The sequence below is a fragment of the Grus americana genome, chromosome 2 (assembly GCF_028858705.1).
Source record: "Grus americana isolate bGruAme1 chromosome 2, bGruAme1.mat, whole genome shotgun sequence".
NCBI lineage: Eukaryota > Metazoa > Chordata > Aves > Gruiformes > Gruidae > Grus > Grus americana.
Window position 1 is genome coordinate 168,557,471 of NC_072853.1, and position 26,220 is coordinate 168,583,690.

The 26,220-nt window shown below is 44.1% G+C and overlaps 1 protein-coding gene across 25 annotated transcripts in view; it reads right to left on the minus strand.

The window, feature by feature from the left end:
• MAP4 (microtubule associated protein 4) overlaps nt 1-26,220 on the minus strand; it is a 165,532-nt gene that overhangs the window by 92,399 nt on the left and 46,913 nt on the right. For 24 of the 25 annotated variants that reach the window (XM_054818332.1, XM_054818337.1, XM_054818330.1 and 21 more), the window contains 2 exons: nt 19,185-19,441; nt 9,411-9,476 (listed from right to left, as the gene is read on the minus strand). In XM_054818332.1, the coding sequence (XP_054674307.1) occupies nt 9,411-9,476; nt 19,185-19,422 (304 nt within the window). In that variant the 5' untranslated portion in view covers nt 19,423-19,441. Of the gene's footprint in view, nt 1-2,452; nt 5,783-9,410; nt 9,477-19,184; nt 19,442-26,220 lie in introns of those variants that run through there. The other variant, XM_054818339.1, reaches the window with a different exon arrangement.

Here is a 26,220-nt window from a genome sequence, read left to right on the forward strand (position 1 = left end):
TGTGGTTAGTTGGGTTCTGGGGTGTATTTTTGGGGGGGGGCTTGGTTGTTGTTTTGTTTTTTTTTTTAATAAAAAGAACACTTCTGATAGGAACTACACAGAACTTACCCCAAGAAAACAGATGATTTAAAACCTTCAGATGATGAAAGAAATCAAATTCAGGTATTTATGACAAAAAAGTTATGGGTCTGGCATGGAACTTACTGAGGACCACCCTGTGTTGCAGAAGTCAAGGCAGCCATCATTAGTGGTCCTATCTAGTTCTATGAAATGGTCAACAACACACCAAACACCTCAGAGGAACACTATAATACTTAAGCTTCTTTTCACTAAAATGTCATCTGAAAAACAAAAGCTTGTGTTAGTAGCAGCTGGCTGCTCCTCCACAGACAAATCCATTTCCCCACTTTAATCTTCCAAAGTCACAGTTTTGCAAAGCTATTCCCGTGGTATGAAAGATTCCAAGGTGCAGATGAAACCAGCATTCTGAATTGAATGTTCACCAGAATCTTAACAGAAAGCAGGATTTAGAAAATTGGTAGCAGAAGCGATTGTCTTTTGGGACATGCTCCTCGCTGCAGTCAATACACATCTACATCACTTCCACACAAAGCGCAACTATTCAAATCACCGAGGTGTGGAAGAGCAAGAGAGACCCAAGGACTGAAAGCTCTCAAATGCCCTACCTTTAGAACAGACCTGTCACATCGTAATGCCAAGCTCCTGCAAGACGTTCTCTGTACTTAAAGGACCATTGTTAAGCAGCTCACAATACACCTTTTCAGTTCCCGAGAACTCAAGTACCGCCAGCTACATTAAACTAGTACGCAGGAGAGCTGTATTAATAAAACGCACATTGAAGTGACAGATGCATGCCCTGGTGATCTCATGAGTCATCCTTCCCTGCAATCTGAGTGCACGGCACCTTCGTTCCCCGGCACGGCACTCCACCGAACACTCAGCCACGTGAGAGTTACAGACCTTGATCTCATCCAAGGTACGGAAGGGGATCTTCGCATTTGCTAAGCAAAGTTCTGCACTGAACGGAAATTTACCCCCATTTCTCTCGCGTTCCCAGTGTTCGCAAGCTCTTCAACATCTGGCAAGCTTCTTTAAGCTTTCTGAACCGCTCGGGAGTAGCTCATGAGTTGAGATTACGCGAACTGCTACTCAACTCCGTCGCCAGCTGTGGAAAGCAGCAAGGGTCTTTCGGCTGCAAGGGCAGAAGGGGCACCCCGCAGAGCGCAAACCTTCAGCCTCCGCGCTCACCCTCGGGGGCGAGGGGGAAGCAGCACATCCCCCGGCAGTGCCTTCGCCTCCCAGCCCGCATCCTCACCAGGACTCAGGGAGCGCAGGGGCGCAACACCCCAAACCTCTGCCCCGGCTGTCAGATAGGCTGCGTTGAGGTGCACCCACCCTCCCCTTCCCTCGTCTGTCTGGGGCTAAAAATAATCACCCCCTAAAGATCAGACACACACACAACCCCTTAGTCATGCCTGTCTGCAGAATGAAACAAGCCTTCTGAATTATTCACTTTGTGGTTTGTTTTTGTTTTTTTGGTTTTTTGGTTTTTTTTTTTAAACTGAAGGAACAGAAAACATGAACTCTCCTTTAGCAAATATGGTTGGATGCAGATCCATTCTGAAAAGCCCTAAAAGTTCTCCCTTAAGTCCAGAAAGTATAAAAGCCTTTATAAATAAAAACTCACACCAAATGGGAAATAAGCAGGCAGGTAAAAAAGGAAAAATAGCTGTAACTAGAAAAGCACACCTCTAAGTGGCCTATTTACAAAATGCTAACATAAGGAATGACTTTTTAGGGGGGTTGTGGGGTTTGTTGGGTTTTTGGGGTTTTGTTTTTTTTAAACTTTGTGCACTAACAACTTATTCAACAGCAAGAGGGGTCAGATAACAAAGACTGAACCTCAGCAGGGTGGCAGTTAAAACGCTTCCATTGCATACATCATCTCCTCAGAAATATTAAGTGCAGATTACCATTCCCACAGACATGTCGTTTTTCTGTGAATCCTCACAAAATCAGGCATCTTAAGCCCCAAGAGGGGCACTGCCCCAAACACCAGGCATTATTTACCAGGGAGTTCATCTGTGCCGATCTGAAGTACCTCGAAGTCCAACCTGGAAATGAGCATCCATCTCATCCATCCCCAGGTCACTCGCTATTCCTTGAGCGCCGTGGGAAGATGTTTTCCTTCTTTCTATTTCTGTCCCTCCCCAACAACAAAATCACATGGCTCATTGAAATATTTTCCATTTTAATGTATTAACTAAACCCATTCTTTGACAGACAAGTTCTCAAACCAGACAGCAAGGTATTCCAGTTCAAGCCATTTACCTCTTTCAGAAATAAGACCAGAGCGGTTAATCAAGCACATGTAGATACGAACTGTGAAGCAGCAGCGCAATCCAGGACTACTCTCACCACAGTACAACTGTTGAGAGGTTAGTTTGAGACGTTTATTAGGGTGATTTATTCAACAGTGATATACAGCTTCACATCATACAAAGCATTGGGATCATCAAGAAGAATCAGGCGTGGTAACAGATGAGCTCGTAAGCACACGAAAGTTGTGGTACGTTCTGTGATGGTTTCATATCATCTCCAAAGACTGGCGAAAAGTACGGGTAATGTGAAATTTAAACAGAGGAGTGCATTTGGTAGCCACACCTGGCTTTCTGAAAATAAGAACTGGAAAACAAAACACACACTCCTGCATCTTCGTTCACTGCACTGGATTTTCAGCAAGATACACGTACATTTTCTGGGAGTGACTGACCCTCCAACGTGCCCCTTGCCAAACCACGTGGCCCCCAGGACAGGCACGTTACGCTTCGGCAAATGGTGACATTGCAGAGCTTTGGGAAGAGCCCCGTAGGGAAGGGCCAACCAGCAGGAACAACCAGCTCTTTCCTCTGTCTACAGTTCACATTCATATTTGTAAACCTAATGACATTTAAAACAAACAGAGATAAAAATATGGGGGGGGGGGGGAAGTGGTAGTGGAATGGAATGAATTATTCATGTTAGCAGCGGAGGCAGCGGCTGAAGGCCCGATGTGCCCATCTGCGTTAGCAATCTTTGCTTGCCTCTGCTCCGGACACTGCTGGGCCGCCTGGTTAGCGGACGGGGCTCCTGTGCCACGAGGCTGCCGGGCAGATCACCCCCCAGCTCTGCTGCAAGTGCTAGAAACTCCCCTCTAGCAGGTACTTTAAAACATCACTGCATTTCAACAAAACAAAGCATCTGTGGGAGGAGCAGAAAGCCTGATGTTCAGTTAAGCTGAAACCTTCTGCTACTCAATCTGAAAATTTCTAATTTATTAGTTATTCTCTATTTCTAGGGCACAAATAGTTAAGCCCGCTTAAGGCAAAAGGTCAGAAAGAGTGACTCGTGGAACCAAGGTAAAACACTTCCAAACTAGCCATGATGCTGCCTTGCTCCAAAATCAACCACATTAAAAAAAAATAGCTACAAAGAGGTCTTTAAAAATAAAGCCAAGAGTACAACAATCTCCTTTTATGGCAACAGACACCAAAAATCCCCCAAGAGGAAAGCTCTTTGGGAAGACAAGAAGGACCAAACACCTCTCCTTGCGTCCCACACCACTGCTCTCGTCTGGCCTTAGGAGCGAACGAGCAGCAGACCCGACGTGTGAAGTACGGCTGGAGGAACGGTCCTGGATGGCCTGTAGACCCCAAAAGCTGGCGAGGCTTTGGTGGCTTGTCAAAGGCAGGGGCTGTTGGCTACACACTACCATATGGCAGCACTTCCAGTAAAACCAGTAAGACAGAGGGCAACCTGTCACAGCCGTACTTGCCAGTGTATCCTGAATCCCAGTTACCGTTCTTGCTCTAGCACACGCGGAAAATGCTAATTTCTGTCCTTTGGTCAGGATCTGGTCTCAAAGGCCGCTGGTCTTAAGCGACTGCGTGGTGGCTCTGCCAGGTTGGCACATCGGACCGGCAAGGGAAGAGCCCAGCTTCGGCAGCCGGGTGCCTGTACGCAACGGGGTTTTCTCAGAAACGACAGCTATCTACCTCGGAGGAGAAGCCAACAGCGTCACTTGTTCAGAAATTGGCACCGCAAGGATGTCAGCTACTAATGAGGCTTTGAATGGTGGGTAGAGCAATAAATTGCCACCAAATTAGAGAACAAAAGCCTCGAGTCCTGATGCACATCACTACACACAATTCATTGCAGCAGCTCCGGACGCTGTCACCCTGGGTGGGGAGCATGTGAGGTCTCAGATACAAAAAAGTAAACCAAGACTATTGGAGGGAGATCTTTAAAGAAAACCTTGTGCTGACATTAACAGTAGTATTCATTCGAGGTGTGATACTCTTCCAGTACATCATTAGCAGACCAGCATTGTAACGTAGTCATGGGTACCAGCAGGGTACTAGGGATATTCAGGTGCACGCTACTCTCTTCACAACAAGAAAATAACATTGTTAGGCAAGCTGGCTTTTGGCAATTTGGAGAATCACATCCTACCTTAGACTGGATTGGGGTTCAAATAGATCCTGTACTTTTATCAGGTGCTGTAGGCAAACTACCCTTAGCTACACAACACGATTATCCTCAAACAAAACACGCACTAGTCTACAAAAACCGGGCTGAGCTTGTCTCATGTCAAATACTAAGTAGCCTCTCCAAATTATTTCCTTCTTTGGTATTTTATCTGTTGAATGGCAGTACCTAAGACTTTTGTGTTTGGAAAGCTTTGCAGCTTTATGGAGACAGCAGGCATTGCAACAGACCTGCTGACTTCTTGCAGCTCTGTTTCAGGTTAAACCAGGCCCTTTTGGTGTTGCTGGAAACTGGCATAATTATTTCAGTATCGATGTGACAGTCCTAGATCTTTCGTTTCTCTCTGTTTTGGAAGGGACAGATTATTTTTCATGGCAGGTAAAATTGCATCCAAGCAGGCTGCCATTACCAAAACAGAGCTAGAGGTATGAAGTTAGAAGAAAGGCAGTTTTCTTTCTTACTTCCCAGGCTTGCAGGAAGCAGTACAACAGCAAAGCAGCTTACTGGGGCAGGAACTGGGGTTGGTCGTTTTCCTGTGTACTCCCAGTTGATGGCAAGTGCTTGAACCCCACAATCCATCCCTCTCAAACCAGAGACAACCTGCTTGCACCTCAGTAAACAGAGTTTATCCTAATCTGTTTCTCAAGTTCTATGATGTGAAAACATCTGTTTTGAAGAAGACATCACTAAAGAGAAAAACCTCCTATGAGAAGGTTTCAAAGCAGCAAGGACACAGGCAAAACTCAGCATGATTCTAAAAGGCTGCGGTGAGTACAGGGAGAAGGGAAAGGAGCTGCAGTCATGGTGGACCCATCCGCTATGAAAGCGCAACTTTAACATCAAACCTTCTGTTATTAAGCATCCATGAAAAAAAGATAGAAATTAAATTTAAAAGTGGAGGAACTAAAAATGGAGCTGAGGTTGTGATTTAAAAACAGTGGGAGTGCTGAAATAGTGCAGTTAAAAACCATCACGCACGTTTGTGCTTACACAAAGAAAGGAAGGTTTCAACAAGCACTGCAGAGCAGAGAGGGAGGAGGAGAAGGGCTCATCGGCTGACAGCACAGCTACCCGACAGCACAGCTATCCTTTGGTTTCTTCTACACGTAAAGTCCAAAGATGTAAAGCAAGAGCTCTGTAAAATGCTGAAGATTTTAGAAGTGTAATGGCGGGTAGAAAAGTACACTGGTCTTGTGTCAGTGGCAGCCCCAGTGTTAGGAGACAGTCTAGGCTTCTAGGAGGAGAAAATAGAAGAGAGGAAAAGAAGTAGGAGAGGGAAACGGGATGGGGAAAGGGGCAAAAAAGCGCAAGTCATTAGTAAACATGAACATTCAGGTAGCACACTGCACAACAAGCAATATTTCATTTAGTGCAGCCAGGAGATTTGCCAAAAGCCAGATTAGAGACACGTGGAATTTCGCTTTTAGAAGTGTCTGAAAATAAATCAGTAGTCATGCTACGGCATGACATTGTGCCACATGCAAAAATTAGCTGTGATAAATCAAGATTAGTGACAAATTGCTATCAAAAGAGCAGCAGCTCAGGATGCTGCTTAAAAGCACAATTTGCACTGAAAGCAGTGACAAAATATTTTTGTGGCCCAATCTCAGATGAGAGAAAGACAAGCAGGCTGGTTGGAGAGAAAGTCCAGCTAGGGAAAGTACGAACACCCAGTAGTGATACTTCCCTAGGTTACTTCTCAGCTCCCAGCAAGATAACGAACAGGATCTTGGAATGAGAGGTATCCGCATTAAACCATCTGACAATCCTTGATGGATTTCTTTCCAGAAATTTGTCTTTTTTTTTTTTTTTTAAATGCATAATTCCTTTGAACTCTAGGCAAATATCCTGCAATACAGAGTTGCAAATGTTCAGAAGTTACACTTTTCATTGCTGTTGTTTTAAACCTGCTGTTAGGGTTTTGCTGGGCACCCTCTAACCTCGGCATCAGGAACGCTGGCAGTTGGTTCCCTGACTCAACACCTACGTGCCATCAGTGATAAGCTATTTTCCCCCACCACCACCCTCGCTGATTCACTTGAGTTGCACCAGATGTGCACAGCTTCCCTCCGAACACTGCCTCAACTGCTCTTCTATTTATCCTTATAAGGAAGAACAGATTTACTAGAGAGAGTTTCAGTCTGTGTGCTGAGTACTCAAGCTAGAGCCCTCGGTCTGTAGCTCTCAAAAAAAAAAATAACCCAACACCCACCCCAAAACCCACAAAGCAAGTAAGCAATCGCCACATACGGCTCAGCGCTGCCAAGAACTGAACCCTTCAGAGAAACTACCAGTCTCTGCCCTTCAGGGACAGCAAACGGGTGCAGAGGGTTCCCAGCCTCACAGTTGCAGGTTTACGCCCTCGAGTAAACAGCCAACGTAAAGTCAACCGTTCATGTTTTCCCTTCACATTCTGAAATACTGAGCTATATACATCCCTGCATGAACGGTTTGAATACATCAGTGCTCTAATAAAAATGATTCAACAGTTAATATAGGGTTTTGCCCCCGAGTTACATCAGGTTTGGATTTATGCCATCTACTACATTAACGGTGTTTGGGAGCGGGGCATCCGGTCAGGAGGCAGCACAGGCTGCCAAGCCAGCACTAAGATTTCAGTCCTGACTGATTCTAACCTCCGCATACACATACACCAGATGTCTGTAGATAATGTTGCCTGCACTAAAACATTTGCAAGTCATCACCCTGGTTTATTTGATAGGTGAAAAAAACCGTGTAGCAATGCTTCCTGTGATCTAGACCGGAGAGATAAGCAGACATTTGTATTTTCAGATAGCTTAACTACACCTTTCCCCAATACTTTCCCCAGAGTCTGTTTAAGAATCCAACTCAAACACCACTCTGCTTTTAAAAGCTCTCTCTGTAGCTCTTAACACTGCTTTTTGGAGCAAAAAGCTGGTTTCCTTGAGCATCAGCCTTCCTTGAAGGTGGCGTAGGGCAGGGACAAAAGGCTTTAGGCAGCACCACCTACCAAATGGAGAACCAGGCATCCCTGCAGTCCAGCACCTGGTCTGGAACAACGTGCCTGTATCCCTGCAGAGCATCAACTGCTCTTCCAACTCTGAAAAAACCTCTATTATCTGATCAAAAATTAGCATTTCTCCCTGACTCTCAAATGTATCAGTATGGATATTTCAAGTATTCCGTAGAGACAGGGTAGGGGGAAAGAGTCCATGAACCAGTTGTGTTGTATAAATCTTCTGTTATTCTGAAAAACCTAATTAACTGGATGCCTATGACTCTTCATCCTTTGACACGCTCTTTCTACCACTTTGATGTCACTTTTAGACAGCCTTTAACAAGAAAAACCCCAACAACCCTACCCCACAAAGATGGAACATATTAATAAATTAAAAAGCTTCAGACACATAAAAGTATCTTTGATCAAAGTTGTTAGCATTTAGTGTGTGAAGAGTTAAACCTCTGAAAAGCTCGCATTAAGTAACAAGAAAATTATTCAGATGTTCAATAAAAAAATCCCAATGCATTTAATTAGTCATACCTGGAGTGTCATAAATCTGGTTTTATTTCTATCTCTTTTTAGTTGTATGTATTTATAAAAAAGAGAGGAAGTATCTTTAGGAAGGTTCAGAAATGTTCTTAATTTCAGTTTTATACTGAATTATGAAAGATGCACAGCTTCCTTGTGATCAGATTTACAATGGCAAATTAAGTACAAAGATCAATTTTTATATTCCCATCCTCAATAAGAACATGAAACTTGCTCACACTCTAAATAGAATTATAGCAAAAATGTGTTTTAATTCATCCCTGTCTCCCACTCCCATACGTTCATCATCATCTCCTGGATTTTTTTTTCTTGGGGCCACACCTATGGACTCACAGGGATGTTAGTGCTGGGAACATCAAACAGCCTTAGTGATGATCTGTACGGAGCTGAACATCATGAAAAGGGAGACCAAATAAACAGCTCTTGCCATGCTGGTGTTGGTAATCGCCTTTTGAACATTTTACCCTCAAGAAAATAGAGGCGCTACAGTATGGCCTCTCAAAGTCCACACCCTCCTCACCACCAAAGGAAACAATCCACTGGTTGCAGAGTTTGGCACTGCTCATCCGAAACACTTCGGCTGGAATTTCATAGGAAACTCAATTCACAGGAAGAGTGTCTCAAAAAAGGGAGCTAGCGCTAAAAGACTAACAGCATATGTTAGGCTGATTGGAAAGATCAATTATTTTCCAGATTCCTCACAAGTCTGAAATATTGGTCCACTTAAGTCACGAGAAATTTCTTGCAGACAAAGCTATCCTAGTGCTATTTGGAAAAGGGTTCAGGAGACCTCAGTTTCGGCTTTGGCACTGCTAAAGCAACTACTGGAGATATTTCCAGAAGGGTCGTTTGGGGTGGAAGGGGAAGCTGCAGAACAAACAAAGCAGTGTAATTCAGTAGCAGCTAACAGTTAACAAATGAAAAAACTGCAGAGGATGGTGTACTCAGAGAAGAAAGGACACTGTTGGTCTCATGGGGAACAGAAGTCATGGTCACAGGTTAGGGTAGAGTTCAGCTAGTGAGTATTGGGAGTCACTGGAAAGCCCTTTCGGTATCAGTGCCCTAGATGTTGCCTTCCCAACGCTCACCATGGATAAAGTATACAATGTCTTCAGAATGAGGCGTTATGGCAACAAGCAATTTCAAACCCAAAAGAGAATGAAGTTCTATTTTGTTTCAAATTCTTTGAAAAGCTCATTAAAAAAACCAAAACCAACCCTCTATGGAGAAATACGACTCAAAAAGAAAATGCATTTTGTCACAGTGAGGTTTACTGGTCCAGTAACAAATAAAGAAGTTGACATGTTTCCTTCAGACATGAAGTACGTACCTGTGCGGTGATCTTCTATTCCATGGTCACCATTTTCTACAACTGTTGGCCCAGAAGCTGAAGTATCTGCAAGAAATCAAAGGAAATGTTAGCACTGGCTGAAGTTAATCTTAATCCAAAACTTAAAAACAACTAAGAACAACGCTGTAACATTATCAAACACAGATAAGGGGATTTTCCCCCAGAATTATTTTTTAAACAAGTTAAGGTACCCACATGGCACTGAGGCAGTGCAACTTAAAACCCAAAAGGAAGAGCTTTTCAAGCACAGAAAATCTAGTCTCACGAAGGAGACTCAAGGCATAACAACTAGAAGCTTCTTGATCTATTCACACCATGACTTCAAACCAAGCCTTCCTAAGGGCCAGCACTAGATCACTGTGACTCTGGATTTCCTTCAAGCAAACAATGCTTAGCCAAGCTGATGAACTTCAACAGGCTTTGTGGATGTCAGGCAAGAGCAGCTGATGCTGTTGACCTTAACGCCATCTCCCAGAACATCCTCAAGGACAAGCTGACAAAGCATGGGTCAGATAACTGCACAGTGAGGTGGATGGAAGACTGGCTGAACAGCCAGGCTCTGAGGGTGGTGATCGCTAGCACAAAGCCCACCAGCAGTCGACACTGGGGCCAATACCATTTAACATCTTCATTAATAACCTGAACGATGGAGGAGAGCACACCCTCTGCAAGTTTGCAGATGACACAAAAGCAGAAGGAGTGGCTAATACACAGAGGCTTGGGATGCCATCCAGAGGGACCTGGATAGGCTGGAGAGATGAGCAGAGAAGAATCTCATGAAGTTCAACAAGGAGAAATGCAAAGTCCTGCACCAAGGGAGGAATGAGCCCAGGCACCAGTATATACTGGGGGTCAACTTGCTGGAAGGCAGCTCTGCAGGAAAAGCCTTTGGGCTCCTGGTGGCCAACAAGCTGAACATGAACCAACAACGTGCCCTTGCAGCAAAGAAGGTCGACAGCCCTCCAGGCTGCATTGGGCAGAGCCTTGTCATCAGGTTGGGGGGTGATCATTTCCCTCACTTGAGCACTGTTGGGACACTTCTGGAGTGCTGGGCTCCCCAGTACAAGAGAGATGGAGCCACCTGAGAGAGGTCAGTGAAGGGCCACTAAGATGACTAAGGGACTGGAGCATCTCTCATAGGAATAAAGGCTTAGAGAGCTGGGTCTGTTCACCCTGGAGAAGAGAAGGCTTGGGGAATGTGTACAAGCACCCGAAGGGAAGCTGTAAAGAAGCCTGAGGCACACTCTTCTCGGTGGAGGCCAGTGACAGGACAAGAGCCACCAGGCACAAACTAATTCCCTAGAATTTTTAAATATTGGTCCACCTCAGATCGTGACAAGTTTCTTGCAGACAAAGCTATCCTAATAGTATTAGAAAAAAAAGGTCAGAAGACTTCAGTTTGAGCTTTGACAGCACATTGCTAAAGCAGGTATCAGGGAGAGATTTAGAGAAGGGCAGTTGAGGGGGGAAGATGACCGATTCCAAAAAACATCAAGAGATTTAGTCTATCTTGTTCTGACACTGTCAGATAAAGTTTTAACAGGCACCAAGATTGACACACTAAACTTGGAATCACGGCAGCAATACAAGACCTAGCGATAGCTGCAGCAATTGGGAATCAAAGAACTGAGCTCTAAACTTGGCTTTGCCGTCTGCTCAGCGGGCCGCCTTAGGAAAGCCACTCTGTAACAGGTAGCTATCTCCAACCATGTAATGTTCTTGAAAATGCTGCTTGGAAACCATCTTTGGGAAGAAATAAGGAATTTAACTAACAATTTTCTTTAAAACACATTCCTTGTTCTAGTACTCAAATAGTTCTTCCTAATCCTCAAAATATGCTAGTGAAATTCTCTACTCACCCCATAATCTCTACGCTGGGCTGCTGAGGGTCGATAACTATAATTGCTTAGGCAAACTGCTTGAGGAATTTTATTTCTCTTAAATTACAGCCTTTGAGATCAGACGATGGTCCTTACAAAAGCAGCTGCATTGTGCTGTGGTATTAACACTGGTGCAGACTGCCAGCAGCACAATATTGCTGTCACCATGACAGGTGAATATTACAAGGCCATTTACCTAAATTGAAGGGATCATCCTTGTACCAAGTCTTAAAATATTTTCTAATATCTTCTTAAATAAACTCTGCTTAATTTCAAAGAATTTATCCCATTTTCCAGTTGTGAAACAGAAAAGAGAAGTCATTGCAAGAACGATACTGAGTAGTATTATTAATTAAGCGTAACAAGCAGCACAAGCTCTAACAGCAGCTCAGCTCCTCAGGCCATTCGTTCTGCTTATTGTGAAAAAACATTCAGGGCAATGGATTAAAAAAATCCTGTAAGTAAATAAATACAATCACTCCCAAAGAGACCCACATCAGTTACCTGGAGTTGCTGCTGTCCCTCCCCTGAGCTCAAGCAGTTGTAACACAAAGCTACATACCAGTGTACTTCAGACACGGCGCTTCGGGCCTTAATCCAACCCTCAGTAAAGCAAAAGGAAAAGCCTTCCCAGTTACTTCAGTGGCTCATCCCGGTGTTTTACGAAAATTCAACATGAACTTGCCAGACGGCTTATAGAAAAACATACACCTACATCCTCTTCAAGTAGCTGAAAATACTACAGGAATCCCTGGACCTGTTTCCTAGCAGTTAAACACACCAGCTCCTCCTGCTGTCAGTCTCTACAAGGTCTGGTATTTACTGTAACACTAGAACTGTCTTAACTAGTAACTGGGAGAACTACTGCCAGTCACTGAACTTACTGAGCAGTTCAGGCAAGGAGAAGTCAGGGTCACGGGATGGTTTATACAACACTGCTCCACAGCTGCCAGAAGGCATGCTGGGTGTCTCGTGGGGTACCAGGGTCTTGCAACGAGATCTCCGAGGAATTACGCGGTGCTGCACCTTCCAGTTCACCGCCAGGAAGCTTAGCCCAAGTGCAAGAGTTACAAGTTGTCTTAAGTCCTGCTCAAAAGGGTGCCGTAACACGGGTTTAATGAAGGTAGCTGATGATGCCGCTGTAACAGAGGCTGCGCAAGCCTTCTCTAGCCTTCACTCATGCTAAACACGGCAAAAAATCTTTTGGTGGTGAGGAAAATAAACAGCAACCCCCCCACTACCATGAGCCACAAACTCACTCCTATTTCTTCAGTATTTAACCTGTAATTGAAAACTTGAGTACAAGTTCTGTTTTAAATTGGACAAAATGATCACATGTTGCTTTCCATTTCATCCAAACCTGGTCATTACACCTTGCACAGGCAATACAGCTGATGAAACGTTTCATAGTCTGGTCCTGATGCCACCACCATCACCCATACGTTAAGAACAGGACTCGATCGCAAATAGGGCTAAACGCTAAAAAACCGTTCCTTTGTAAGGCTGCTCTGGTAGCGTTTGGCATGAGCAGCTCGCATGCACCTGAGGTCAGCTCTGCACTGCATACAGCCCGCTCCGTGGTGCCGCTGGCAATTCAGTGCTGTTCAGCTATTCAGAAAATAAACACTTTGTCTGTGGAAACGTTTACACCTAGAGACTGGTCCCCTCGGTAGCAAGCGATCCAAGCCAACTGTCTTCCATCAAAAAGAGAGGCCAGGACACCTCACCCTCCCCCTACCAAGGGCTTTGCAAGCTTCAAATCAAACAAAACACCCCCCCAAAACATTAGTCAAGGCTACCAAAGGCTATGGCAGATAAAAACAAGGGCAGCTCAAAGCCAGCTGCGTTTCTGGCTTAACCTTCCATAGAGCTGAGAGGGCTCGCAATCTGTGCGGCTTCCAGGCTACAAAGCACAAATACATTCCTTCAGAGAAGCTTCATCTTAGTCAGTCCCCGATACTCACTCATTTGAGAAAAAAAAAAAAAAAAATAGTAAGACATGTTGAAGCACATGTAGGATTTTCAACAGGAACTGGGGCAAAAGAACAGGTTAAAGCCACTGCGGCATCCCTCTCGCTCTCGACGTGCTGAGCGGTAACCGCAGTAGCTCCTTCTCCGCACGCACCCTGCTAGCTGCAGGTCACTTCTCTGCCCTCAGAGCCACGCGAGGGGAAGTGATCTAAAAGCTCCAGTTATGAGAACGGCAGAGGAACCTGCAAGCAGGTCTTGTATAGGCAACAGCTTTTAACTTTCTCCAAAAGCTCTGCGAACACGCAGGGATAAGCAGGACACCCTTGCACGTGCACCATGTGCTCGGCCAAGCCAGGGTCTCTGCAAATCGAACACTCAACTGAGCAAAATCTAAAAGATTTTCAGCTCAACGGTGGGTTCCCAAATGGGCAGAAGAATCAGAAATGCCATGTCTTTCCTCCTGCACCTCTTGGGAAGGATGAAGAGCAATTAATGTTTTCCTTTACAGTTTTACCTTTTTGGAAGACAAGCTTCCAGAAAATCAGGTCAAATCAAACAACTCACCCAGCATTGGTAGTTTTTATGTCTCTGAAGGTCAGCTCCTTCAGAGCAAATCAAACTTATTTTCGTTAGCTAGAGTGCAAGTGTGAATGCACCCAGCAACCTTCCCAGGGCCAGGTCTCCTCCCCTTATATTCCAAATTGCATAAAACCAAAAACATGTCAAGATGTTGTAACTACATAATCCTCATCAGAATCACAAGATAGTATTTGCAGCTGGCTAGTGGATCAAAGGGTTGTTTTTATATAAACAAATTTAAGGCAGCATTCGCTAAACCGATAATCTCAAGCAAATGGACAGTGCCCATATAAACCCCCTAATCTCCAGCAGTGACTTGGCATAGTGCACGCAGCAGCGTAACCACAACTGAGCGCGTTTTCACCATCAGCCCTGCAGCCTGCTCCGTAGGTCTGGGATACCAGAGGGCACGAGTGGAAAAGAGCTCTTGGCAGGCCAGGGTGGGATGGAGGGGTTGTGGATGAGAGTTGTTTTGTGTGTTTTATCATCCTGGCACATATTTGTGCATGCAGACTTGGTTGATTGCAACTTTGTCAGAGAGCTTAGACAAAAACCCAAAAAGGCTTAGAGTTCTGCTTGCCCTTTGGCCTCCCAAAAGGACATAAACACTCGGTTTGGATTCTCAATCTTCTCTAACCATGAGAATTAAAAAGAATTTGAATTTAAATGGAAGCCAAGGCTTGCATGGTTTTGTGTTTCGGGGATGTCGGGACTTCCCAAAGCGCACGCATGCCGTCACAGGGCACTAACAGAAGCCCAGATGCATACGCAGCCATGAGCAGGAAAAGGAGACCTGCCGCACTAACTTCCATGAATATCCCTCTCCCCTCATCCCACCTTCACACTCTGAAGCTTGAAGGTTTAATCGTCTTGTCTGATCACTGCCTACGATGGGATTGAATCCAGGATGGCTAGACGTTGGAGAACCCCCAGTGAACGGCACTTAATTGAGCACAAATATTACCTGAGTGGTGCTAAATCAGTGCAAAGCAATTGAGCTAGAGAAAGATTAATTTTGCATTGTGAACTATAACAACTGATTTCACCGTTTTAGTTCATAAAACATGGAAAAAGCTTCAAGAACAGTTTGGCTTACCAAGACAATACTAATAGACAATACTACAGAAAATAGAGGTATATTCTGTAGTTAAGCAACTCAAGCCGAGACCCAGGCAGCTTTACAATACAATCTGCACTTTAAACAAAAAGCACCAAAACGCCCCCTCACACTGAAATATGCTCCCGACAGACTACTGGTACAAGGCCCTGTGCCGAAACGAACCTGCAGCTTCTGCAGCGAGGCCACGAGATGCTAGGAAAGCAGCTGAAATCTGGGGCAGAACATCCAAACCACACACATTAGGAGTGCTCCTTCGGCATCGCCTGGGTCTCTGAACCAGCGGCTGACAGATCTGAGAGTGCACTCAGATCACACGCAATACTTGGGTTTTGTACAAAAAGACAATATAGGGATTTATACTAACCAGAAGTTTTAACAGCTTTGGGGCAGGAATGGGGATGGACAGATTTTGAGAGGGAGAAGGCGTTTCATTTATCATGTAAGATAAAAATGCAAGTATCTTAACATCATTTGCTGACTTTTTTTAACCTCTCTGAGACGCTGGGGTATATGGAACATTCTCCATCTTCAGTTTCATATGCAACAAAGTGTTTAAACCTTCTTTGGCAAAAACAAAGCCTGCCATCTTCTGCAAGAAAGGTGCTTACTCCTAGTGTGGAAAGGGAGGTAAAAGGAAAGGGAAATGTTGTGGTTTAGCCTCCGGTTTTAGGCTCAGAGCTGTGCTGTGTTTCCGTATCGGGGGGGATGCCGTGCTCTGCTGTGCAGTGTCCGTCCAGCAGCACCACGCAGCGCCAGCAGAGCCATCTCGTGGTGACACATGTGCTTGAAGAAAGCCCCAAAGCCACTGCCCACAGCAAATTAAAAAACTTCATCACTTACATCATGCTCAGTACTTGTTTCCCTATTAAAAAAATGTATACAAAGTTAAGATTCATCACCAAGTTTGTGAATAGAGCGAGTACAAGAATGGAAAACTTGCATTTACCGTGTACAAGGCCGTGGACAGTTATGCCGCAGTGCTAGCTGCTAGTACACAACTCCTCAACAATAACACAATCAAACATTTCAGAAACAATACTGGTCCTCGCTTCAAATAAAACAGATCACAGGAGCACTGCTGCCTGCTGTAAGCTACCAAAGCTCAGTATTTCCCTTTCAGCTGGAACCTGCCCCCACCCAGACATCTCTTCCTTTGCTCTTAGGGATGCGTATCCCCTACTTCACATGAGCACCCTAATGAAAACCGCCACTACAGCCTCCGTGACTTTAACTGGAAGCTCCACGTATCCTCTGAACTCCTTGGAGCCGATAAGGAAAGCTAACTGCAAACAGCGCGGCACACACCCAAAGCGATCCTTCGGCGTTATGTAAAGCCCCCAATGCCCTAAGAGGATTACCCCAGAATTTGCCAAATTATGATGTCCAGCCAGGTGCTAGAAAGACTAAAACCCTTTCTTCTTAAGCTATGCCTTTCCAATGATATTTTAAAAGTTAACTGTTATTAGAGCTTTGTTCTAGAACAAATTTGTAGGTGACCATACAACTGCTCATCACGTCTCCCTCTCCTCCTCTCTGTACTCACATGGTCCCAGGTCCACGATGCGGACCTGTCTGATCACTGAACTCGTCTCATCTGGCTCCTGGGTTTAGGAAAAAAGTGAAAGAAAAACCTTGAGCGGAGACAGAACAGCTAGAGCCTGACGGGACGTATGATTAAACCTCTTCTGACTGGGGAGAGGCAATCTCAGCAGCAGCGACCGTGCTGTCTGAACACATTCATGCCTTTTAACATAAATAAATTAACAAGCGGGGGCTGAAAAGCCTGATCCATGAAAGCTACTCTCCTCCCTCAGGAAAACAAAGTTATTTGCAGTCATATTTGGAGCCTGGGACATAGAACTCTTGCTGCCTTTCACGTAGCAGTCTCCCCTTCCCAAAAACTTCAGGTGACACTCAAAGCACTGCACTAGAACAACCCCTAACAGCCCTTTAGTACCTTGTAATACCTCACCCAGGCTCGTTTACTCTATGGCCTCAATAAGAGCAAGTACATTAAGCTTTACTGCATTTTTAAAAAAAAACAAAACAGTTCTAAACACTGAATAAATCTCACGGAAGAACCAGGTATCCCCATCACTTCAGGGAAAAACAGATTAGACAAATGAAGACATAACAGGATCAAATCCTGACTGTCCTGTAGTACACGGATGGTAGTTTAGACCACAGAGTTTGACAGCCCTTCCCCTCCTGGTACAAGGTGGGAAAGCTGAAAAACACTCTCTTACACACTCAAGGCAAGCAAGGTCTACAAATCTTCAGTTAGGGTCTTGTTTTCATCTTGCCAAAGATTTAGATAATGCTCGTAACTGTTCTCCGGCTATCCCAAAAAAGGGAAAAACAAGTCTCCAACCCCAGAAGAAGAAATTGCATCCCCCCTTGCCTCGTAGGAGGGACACAAGCTCTGCTCCAGCAGACAAACAACTGGTTGTACGGCCAAGGAAGGCACTGGGGAGGAGAAGGGGATTAGAAAAGCCAAAAGATGCAGATGAAGAGTCTGGCCCAAAGGCAACCTGCGGTAGCACCCCAATGTCTCTGCCTCAGGGCTGCACACAGTTTTCTTACCAAGCAGTTCAGCGAGTTTCAATTACTAAGCAAACCCAAAAGGTCTTGTTATATCTGCTTCAAGAATCTGAAGTTATTTGAAATACTGAGTTCTGATGGTAATGCTCAAGGGATACACGTCTGGGAGGACACAACTTAAGGAACTTGTATTTAAAACTAATATTGTCTCATGATTTTAACGCTGAGAAATTCTGATGCTGAGGTGTTTCAGAATCTGTAACTTCTAGAACAAAGCAGTATTTTAAAATACCCTTAAACCACATGCAAAAGTGTTAACAAGTCTTCATATTTCTCTGTTACTCCCACTTCTGCAATGCTAAAATATCAAACACCTACCATTAGATTTACTATAATTGAATACAGTAACACAGCTCTGAATTGACCCAAGCTCAAAGTTTTATAATCTCTTTGCCCCCTTCCACCCTTCCTACTTGTTTGTTACCGTTTAATGAACTCTGTTCGTATGGAAAGCTCAAAGTTACATTTTCTATATTACACGGCACCCAATACTCTTCTAAACAATGCAATTCAGTGGCTTAAACAGACCAGAAATCCCCATTGTACAATTCCCTGTTCTGTAGTCCTGGAAGTCCTGTGCTTCTGGTGGGTGGTCATTACAGTTGTTCTGCACATCCTACTTCCATCAATGCTGATAAGCGTCAGGATTAAGGCAAAAAAAGAAAAAACTTTCTTCTGAAAGAAGTCACTGGGTTACCTGTCTAAGAAGAAACATTATCGTCTTTTATACAGCTTAGATCAAGGTCAAAAAATAAAATAATCAAGGCACTACTCGTCCCAGGTGACTATTCCCACTTGGCTGGGGGGAACATCACGCAGGTGAAGACACAAAGCATTGAAACTGCTTACTAAGAAAGAAACCTAAAGTATGACCCCCAAATCTCACTGCTTTCCTCTTTACTCTGCTAGGGAAGCAAGTATCTGTTTAAACCTCTCCTTTTTCTAAGTAGTGATAAAGCTATTAACACTAATAAACATCAACTGGGCTAGTAAATGTTCACAACCAGCAGAGACAGCACCACGTTTTACTATATATGCACAGAACCAGGCTATTCATGCAGCGAGAAGTCAAAAGAATTAGCCCCTTGGAGGAGCGGAGAAACAAAGCTTCAGCTATGTAACACTCGAGCCTGCAGCTCACACGCAGCGCGGGCCTTACGGAGATGCCGATCTGCAGACCTCGGCAGCGACAGCAGGTCAGCGATCTTTACACCCCGGATTTGCCGTTACCCAGAGCAGTGGTATCTTGCACGGCGCTACTATTTTGAGGTGGAAAGCACTGTGTATAGAAGCGTAGCAGTCACACGCTTTGGACAGTGCTTTTTCCAAGAAGCCCACAAAATCCTAACGTAAATAATAGCATTTTCTGTGGAGTAGTAATGCTAGCTTCTTTTACAGGCTGAAGAACTGAATAGACGGTAGAGTAGAAAAGCAAGAGACAGGATTTGATCTCAACCTTTGCTTTTAAAGTAAATTGTTCAGGCTAAACCCAGCAACATATAAAAGTCCTATTTTAGCAGGCCTCACAATATTACAATCAGCAAAAGTGTTCTGTGACGCTTAAGTGATGCGGCTTTTTGGCCTTGTGCTTTAGACACTTACGTTCCACCTGAATACCGTCTGCATGGGGTTTGCTTTTTGGCTCCTGGCTCCCAGCTTTTGCATCATCATCGTCCAGCAGAGGAACATAGTCTGTTTTATCTACTGTTTCTCCAACCACATCATCAAATTTCTCTGCCTCCAGAGTGGCAATGAAGTCCCTTTTCACCTCTTCCTCGATCTCGGGAGGCGGCTCTGTCAGAGCATCCGCAAGACTGAGGTTGTGATCCAAGTCAGCCATGCTTTAGCACCTTCGCAACCTGAAAAGTGAGGTGGGGAAGAAGAAAAAGAAACAAATATTTTAATAAGAGACCTTTTAAGTTTACTCAGAGTGTGATGTTGACAACTGTGTGCCTCCTGGGCCATAACACAGTAAGAAACATTTGCTTTAGCAGGCAGTGATTCCCAGATGTTTACAAAACCCCCACACCAGCACAGAAACAAACAGCTAGATCATCTAAATCAGGTTTTAGGGCATGAACATCACATTGCATGTGATGTTTTATCAGAACCTTAAAGAAAAATAAGAAGAAACCCCATCAGCTAGCCAGCATAAACCCAATCTTACATTGATTTCTGCCTCACCCCAGATCTGAGAGTTAATTACATATCCGCAGCAGCAGAAAGATAAATGACGCAAGCGAATTTAGTTCTTGGGTTGGACTCCACCCAGCTTCCCCTATGGAGATTAGGACTTTACATAATCTCTGATGTATACTTCAGTCATGCTTTTGATCCCTTTGACAGGGTCCTGTAGCATGTTTATGTCCTTGGCGAACCTCGCTAATACCAACAAACCCGCTCTACTCCTGGGATTTGTGCTGGAAGGTGAAGTTTTAATAACACTTACATGAACAAAATATAGTGAAGTACATATTATATATAAAGCTATAAATTGGAAACAAAGCAGAAAGAAATCAGGGAGGAAAAGATAAAGGGGGATTCTATCTCAGCATTCAATTTAACTTCCTGGCACTAAACAGAAAATGTACCTGAACTGATTCACCCGTTTTGCGGCCAAAGCTTTTGGTTGCCCTAACAAATATACCCATAAACAATTATTTATTTTGTGACATTTCATCCTTTTGCAGTTATTATAAGGAACAACAGCCAACAAATACTGCAGGGAATTTCTAGGGGCGAACTCCTCCTTTTGACTGACAAAAGGCACACGTCAGTAACTCGCAGAGCGGCGGCAGTCAGTTCTGCACACACAGTGCCATCAGAACAGCAACAGTACCAAAACGGGGCACACGATTCAGCCATTTGCAGAAAGTGTCTGGTACAAACTGGAAAACCCAAAACCGAAGGGGCCATTAGTATCCAAATTGTCATACTTACTACTCCTACTACGGTAGCTCAGCCGCCTTCAATTTTTTTTTCTTTTTGGGTCTACATTTGGAAGCACAAAGCAATTTGGTGCTGAGCTGTATTACACTATCAGCTAGATGCACAACCTATTGAAAGGTTTACTCTGGTTTAGAAGCCAGCAAGCCAGTGCAGCAGTGCCTGCTTCAGAATTAGTAGAGAACAAGTACGTGGAAGAGAATTTAGAGTTCCAACAACAAATTCATCCAAACAAAAAGATAAGAAGGAGCTTAGGTAAAGTGATTTATTACTTGACAACCTAATTCTCACTATATTGGACAAGAACCACCAAGCCACATTAGGAAAAAACAATAATAGCGTTGAAGATACAGAACCGCATACGTGAAGAGGCACAGACACACTCACAAGAAGACACAATGGGCATTTGTACGGTGCCTTGGTTAACGAAGGGCTGACCCAAGTGCCGCTGCGCAGCAGTCCAGGGCCACTGGCCGACGGGGTGACGGCAGAACACAGATCCTCTTGTTCCAAAGCCACAAAGGCTCCTACTCCTTGAACTACAGGCAATTCTTCGTCAGCAGTACGCAGCCACCGACACATACCTACAGGCTCAAGCTTGTGTATGGCAATACTTCACATTCTTATGAACAATGGTATTACACTGATATTGTTGTCTACGGAATTGCCTGCAAGTATATTATGGAAACTAATTCAGTTAAATCTGTTCCTTTTTTCTTTAACAATAAAAGGTCAGACTTCAAGCTAGATCAGACTTCAGCAGCAACTGCAGTTTTTGTTGCTTTAGATAAAGGCCCCGAAGAATTACCATTAGTGGAAATCTAGAGGTGAAAGGTTTGGAGCCTTAACCCTTTCTGCAGGGTCGCAGTTGAATGAATTATGGTTATTTAAAAAATCTTTATAGTTCAGTGAAAGAGTCTTGTTAAAAAAGTAGAGTTCTTGACTATTTTCGAGACACACCGATCTGCACACAACTGACGGCGTTACCTTTCGCTGAGCGTCAACCAGGGAAGTAAGTCACTTCCAGAAGTTTTATCTTTGCATTGGCCAGACTCTTGAAGGAAGAAGCGGGGCTCTTAAATAGCCATCTTTTCAACCATGTCCTGCCTTGCTTTCAACTTGAAAGTGAAATGATGGCAGTTAGGTCAGTCCATCAAAAAAAAAAAAAAAAAAAAAAAAGAGCTATGAACATTTCATCCTTTTCTTCTCATCAAGGAAGAAAAAGAATATTTAAAGTTTGTGAGAAGCTGCTTCGTGATGCTACTCAGAAATGCAAGAATCAAGACTACGGTCAGAAAATAGCTGCAGAACACCCAGTAACTTGGGGAATAAGCAAGCAAAGGCTGCAGTGAACGCACCAGGTGCCAGAAGAAAAATCTGGCATGTTCTCCGCAGCAGGCATGCCGGGTCAGGCCGAGTCAGACTAGGCAGATGTCGCAAGTCCTTTGTGTTCGTAGCATTTGGTCCTGCACCAACGCCAGCACAGCAAGGCTCACCCATGGAGAACCTGACGCTTTATGTAAATGGCATTTAGGAAAACATCTCTCTTTAACCTCGCTCCAGATGCTCAATAGCAGTAGACTACAGTCCATAAACTGAACCATCAGCTCACAATTTTCACACGTTCACTTCAGATTAAACATTCCTGCTATTTTAGTTTCAGGAACAGGAGTGGCCTTTTAGGAGCATTTCCTCTTGACAGTTTAATTTAGGGTCTGTCCAAATGGCAAGTCATTGCCATCCTCCCACTCTCATGGAAACTATTAGCCAACTACTTTATAGAGAAGCCCGTAACATTTAGCATCCCCTCCCCTGCACGATCCAAACCCAGGGACCATCTACAGCCAACACCAGAGCACACAGAAACACGCATGGCCCTAATCATGGGTTTGTAATCAGAGTAAGCTTACACACAGTACTTAGCCCAGAAATTATTTAGTCCTTGTTCCATGGAGATATTCAGCCACCTTTCCTCTAGACCTGAACAACTGCACTTCAATTAATGGAGCAAATACCTCCAGAGCCCCCGTGGCTGCAGGAGCTGCCGGGTGAGAGGGGTTAGGAAAGCAATTAGGAATTCTTAACCCAAATTAAGGTTAAATCGCACCCAGGGCACCCTCCAGCACATGAATATTCTGTCACAAGCACCTGATGGATTCATACCATGCTTTTTTGGACCACATTAATGGGGTAGTGCTTTATGAAATATTGCCATCAAATAGCATTGCCAGTGTCTCTATTTCAGACCTACATAGGAACTGGGACACTAAAGCAATCTAGTTTCTGGGGAAAAATAATAATGAGGTTACGCAGACTTATCAGCAGGACATTTCCTTGTCTGGATTTAACTTAATGAGGACTGCAGAAACTCTGTATAAAAATAAATAAATAAGGCAGCGTAACTAAGAAAAGCCATTTTGCATTTCTGTAGCAAATACAGCACTAGTATCTCAGGCACGTAAAAGCGCCCAGCAAATAACAGGCTGCCCTAACGCAGAGCACCACCCTGGTTCCAGAAAGCCCATGGAGGGTGAAGGGACAGCCGGACCACCGCTAGACTGGACTGTGCTTATACAGTTAACTAAGACAAAAGGAAAATCAGCGCAGTGCACAGGTTCTGCCCAAGGGTAGAAACCAAAGCCTGAAGCATGTTCATGTGTTGACCAGCTTACCGAGACAGATGCTTCCTATACCATTTCCATTCATATGGAACAAAGTTAGCTACGCACAGGAACCATTCCAGAATCTTCATCAAGATGTACCTTAATACACTGTGTGTTACGTAGCCACGCAAATCAGATATTAATAGAGTACAAGGAATACGAATTCTGACAATAACTTTTAAGATGAAAGGGCAAAACTGAGGAATGACTGAGGTTTCAGAATGCAGCAGTTTAAAAACGTATTAAATAATTCTTCAGCTGTGAGACAGCTGCCGAGGTCCTCTTGTTTGTTAAATAGCAGAGGGAGTAACAGCAGCAATGCTGTAACACCAACCCGCATGACTCAAGATTTCTATCTCTAGAAGAGCCTCAGAGGACAGGCAAGTCCTCCCTGAAGAATGCCGAGTTGAGTATTTTGCTCAGAGGAAAGGTGTGGAAAGGAACAGACCAAAAATCAGTCCCACAGTGACAGCTGTGCTACAGAGGAGGAAAAGAGTTTTCCTGTAGCTAGACATTCCTCAATCCATTCCAGGAAATCTTCAAATTATTCCACAGCAAATAAATCATATTCCCTTAATTAACACCTTTTTTCTTTTTTTTTTTTCTTTCTAAAGGATTGTTTAGACCTCTTCATGTTCCAGCAACAGCTGATCTGTTATAGTCAGTATTTCCCCATCTGTTCTTTTTTATGCTCAGAATCCTTGTGTACCCAGTGAGTAACCTGTTCATTTTTATAAACAGAATCCATCTTCCTGTCAGCTAATCTGAAAAAAATAGAGAAAAGTTATTTTCATCTATTACCCTTACCTCAGACCCCCTGTCCTGGCATCTCATTCCAAAGAGCTCCTATTATTTACCCAATTCAAGTATTCTGAGCTCTTTCTGGGTGTTCCCACACCTTACCTGATGCTCGACCACATCCACACGGTTGAACTTCGCTTCGGTATGCAGAACTTGTGCTCTGCCAACCCATTTAGAGTCAGACTGACAACATCCTAGGGATCCTAAAGAAATTAGACCAGCGCTTCCTTGCAGAAGTTTTTACTTTAAGTGACCGAGTGGAATAACTTTCAAGAAACATCATCCCATCCAGCCAGCCTCTGAAAGTAGAAGGAATACAAACAACACTGACTTGCATAAGCCACTGCCTCTAGCTTCCCATCTAGGGAAGAGTGGAATTTATTTCCTGAACTTTGTATTTCCATTTTGTAGCTTCCTTAACTGCGCTGTTGTGTACATGCCTCTGGGCATGCACAGTCTTTGAATTTAAAGTAATGATCAGTCTGACCCAGATTTTGTGCATCTCATCTGAAGATGGAAAAAGGGGAGAGCAGGCAAGTGGGGGCAGGGGATGTTGCCCACAAAAAAAAAAAAAAGATACTTGAAAAGCTGTAAACTGTTTAAACAGAATCATTCTTGGCACGAGATGCTGACTGACTTCCCTCAGCTTTTTGGCAGAGGGAATAGCTGATTTTTCCCAGAGAAGTGTACACAGGAGAGGCAAGGCGGAGGCTTGCTGCCTGCCAGCGCCGCAGTGACACAGCACTTCACCCGCTGCACGGCTGTCCTGTACCCAGCCTCTGTTCCTCCACTGAGCGCTGCTCCTGGTGCCTAGAGGCTGCGTCCCTACTGGTATTAACTACATATTCTCCTCTACCAAAATAACATTCAAGCAACCTTTATGCCAAAGAGGTAAGAGAAGTCTCTTTGCAGAAGTAGCACATCTAAGAGGAATAAGGAACGAAGCAACATTTCCTCACTTCTGGTTGCTCGTTTAAAGGAGACACTCTGATTTATGAGAAGCATGTATATTATTTCATCAGATCCACTTGCTCCTTTAAAATTAGCTCCTAACTGCATACAGAACAAAATCCCCGACTGGAAGAAACGGACAGCTCAGTCATAATTCCCATTTCTCCTGCCGTAAGTCAGCTTGCTTTTCTTAGACGAGGCTCTCATGAGCACTTAGCAGTGGCTATAAGAAAACAGAATAGCAGGGAGCAGATATATGCTAAGTCATCTTTGGGCAAGCTGGGCTAGCGGAGGGTGTCCCTGCCCAGGGCAGGGGTGGCACTGGATGGGCTTGGAGGTCCCTTCCCACCCAAACCAGTCTGGGGTTCCATGATCTTCCTTTGCAATATCCTAAAGGGAGTCTTCCCTGAAAAGGATGTCTGCATCTGTCTTTCAAAAGGAGAGGACACATCAGTGAGCCAAGCTGCTGATGTTTCTTACATTCCATGGCTAGGCATGACAAATCTATGACCTAGTTTAATTTTCTTATAGTTTTTCTTTGGCACAGTCTGAATCAGTGAGATTTTTTTTAAAAAAAAAAGGTAAGTTTATTTTTGTGGATGTTCTGAGTCACAGGAAGTCACTCAAATTACTAGAAACTTCTCAGATGTAGTGAGATGCGGGTCAGGGAATCTTTATTAAAGCCTTTCCAACAACACTTAAAATTCACGCTCAACTCACTTGCTAGAAAAACCAATGTGATGGCCTCAAAACGGGTGTCCTGAAGGAAAGGTTTATATTCAGGAACCAGTTCCCCAACAACGCAGTGATGCACAGTTACCACCTCAGCAGCGGAGGGAAGGCTGTCCAGCCCAGATACTCCAGACCTGCTAGACAAGCATAAGTACCCAATACCATGTACATCATTATACCACTGGTTCAATAAAGATTATAGAAGTTTACGTAGTCAAAAAAAATATCAAACACCAATTTTAAATGAAGTTGTTGGAACTGGAGTGCAGTTGGCAACTTTCCCATAACCTTGGGGCTAAAGCAAACAGCAGTTTCCAGCTCCAGTCCACCCTACCACCAGTGCTGCAACCTCCGTGTCACACTAAGGGTCCGCTTACGTAAGGCGTCACATACAATATCTTATTACTCATTTCAAAGGCATGTTTGGACTTTCAGCAACATCGGGATTTCAGTAAGAGTCTTGTCATACAAAACCACATTCTCCTTCAGACAATACATAAGTACAGCAAGAGAGTTTCCAGCTATTATTTATACTGCTTAAGTAA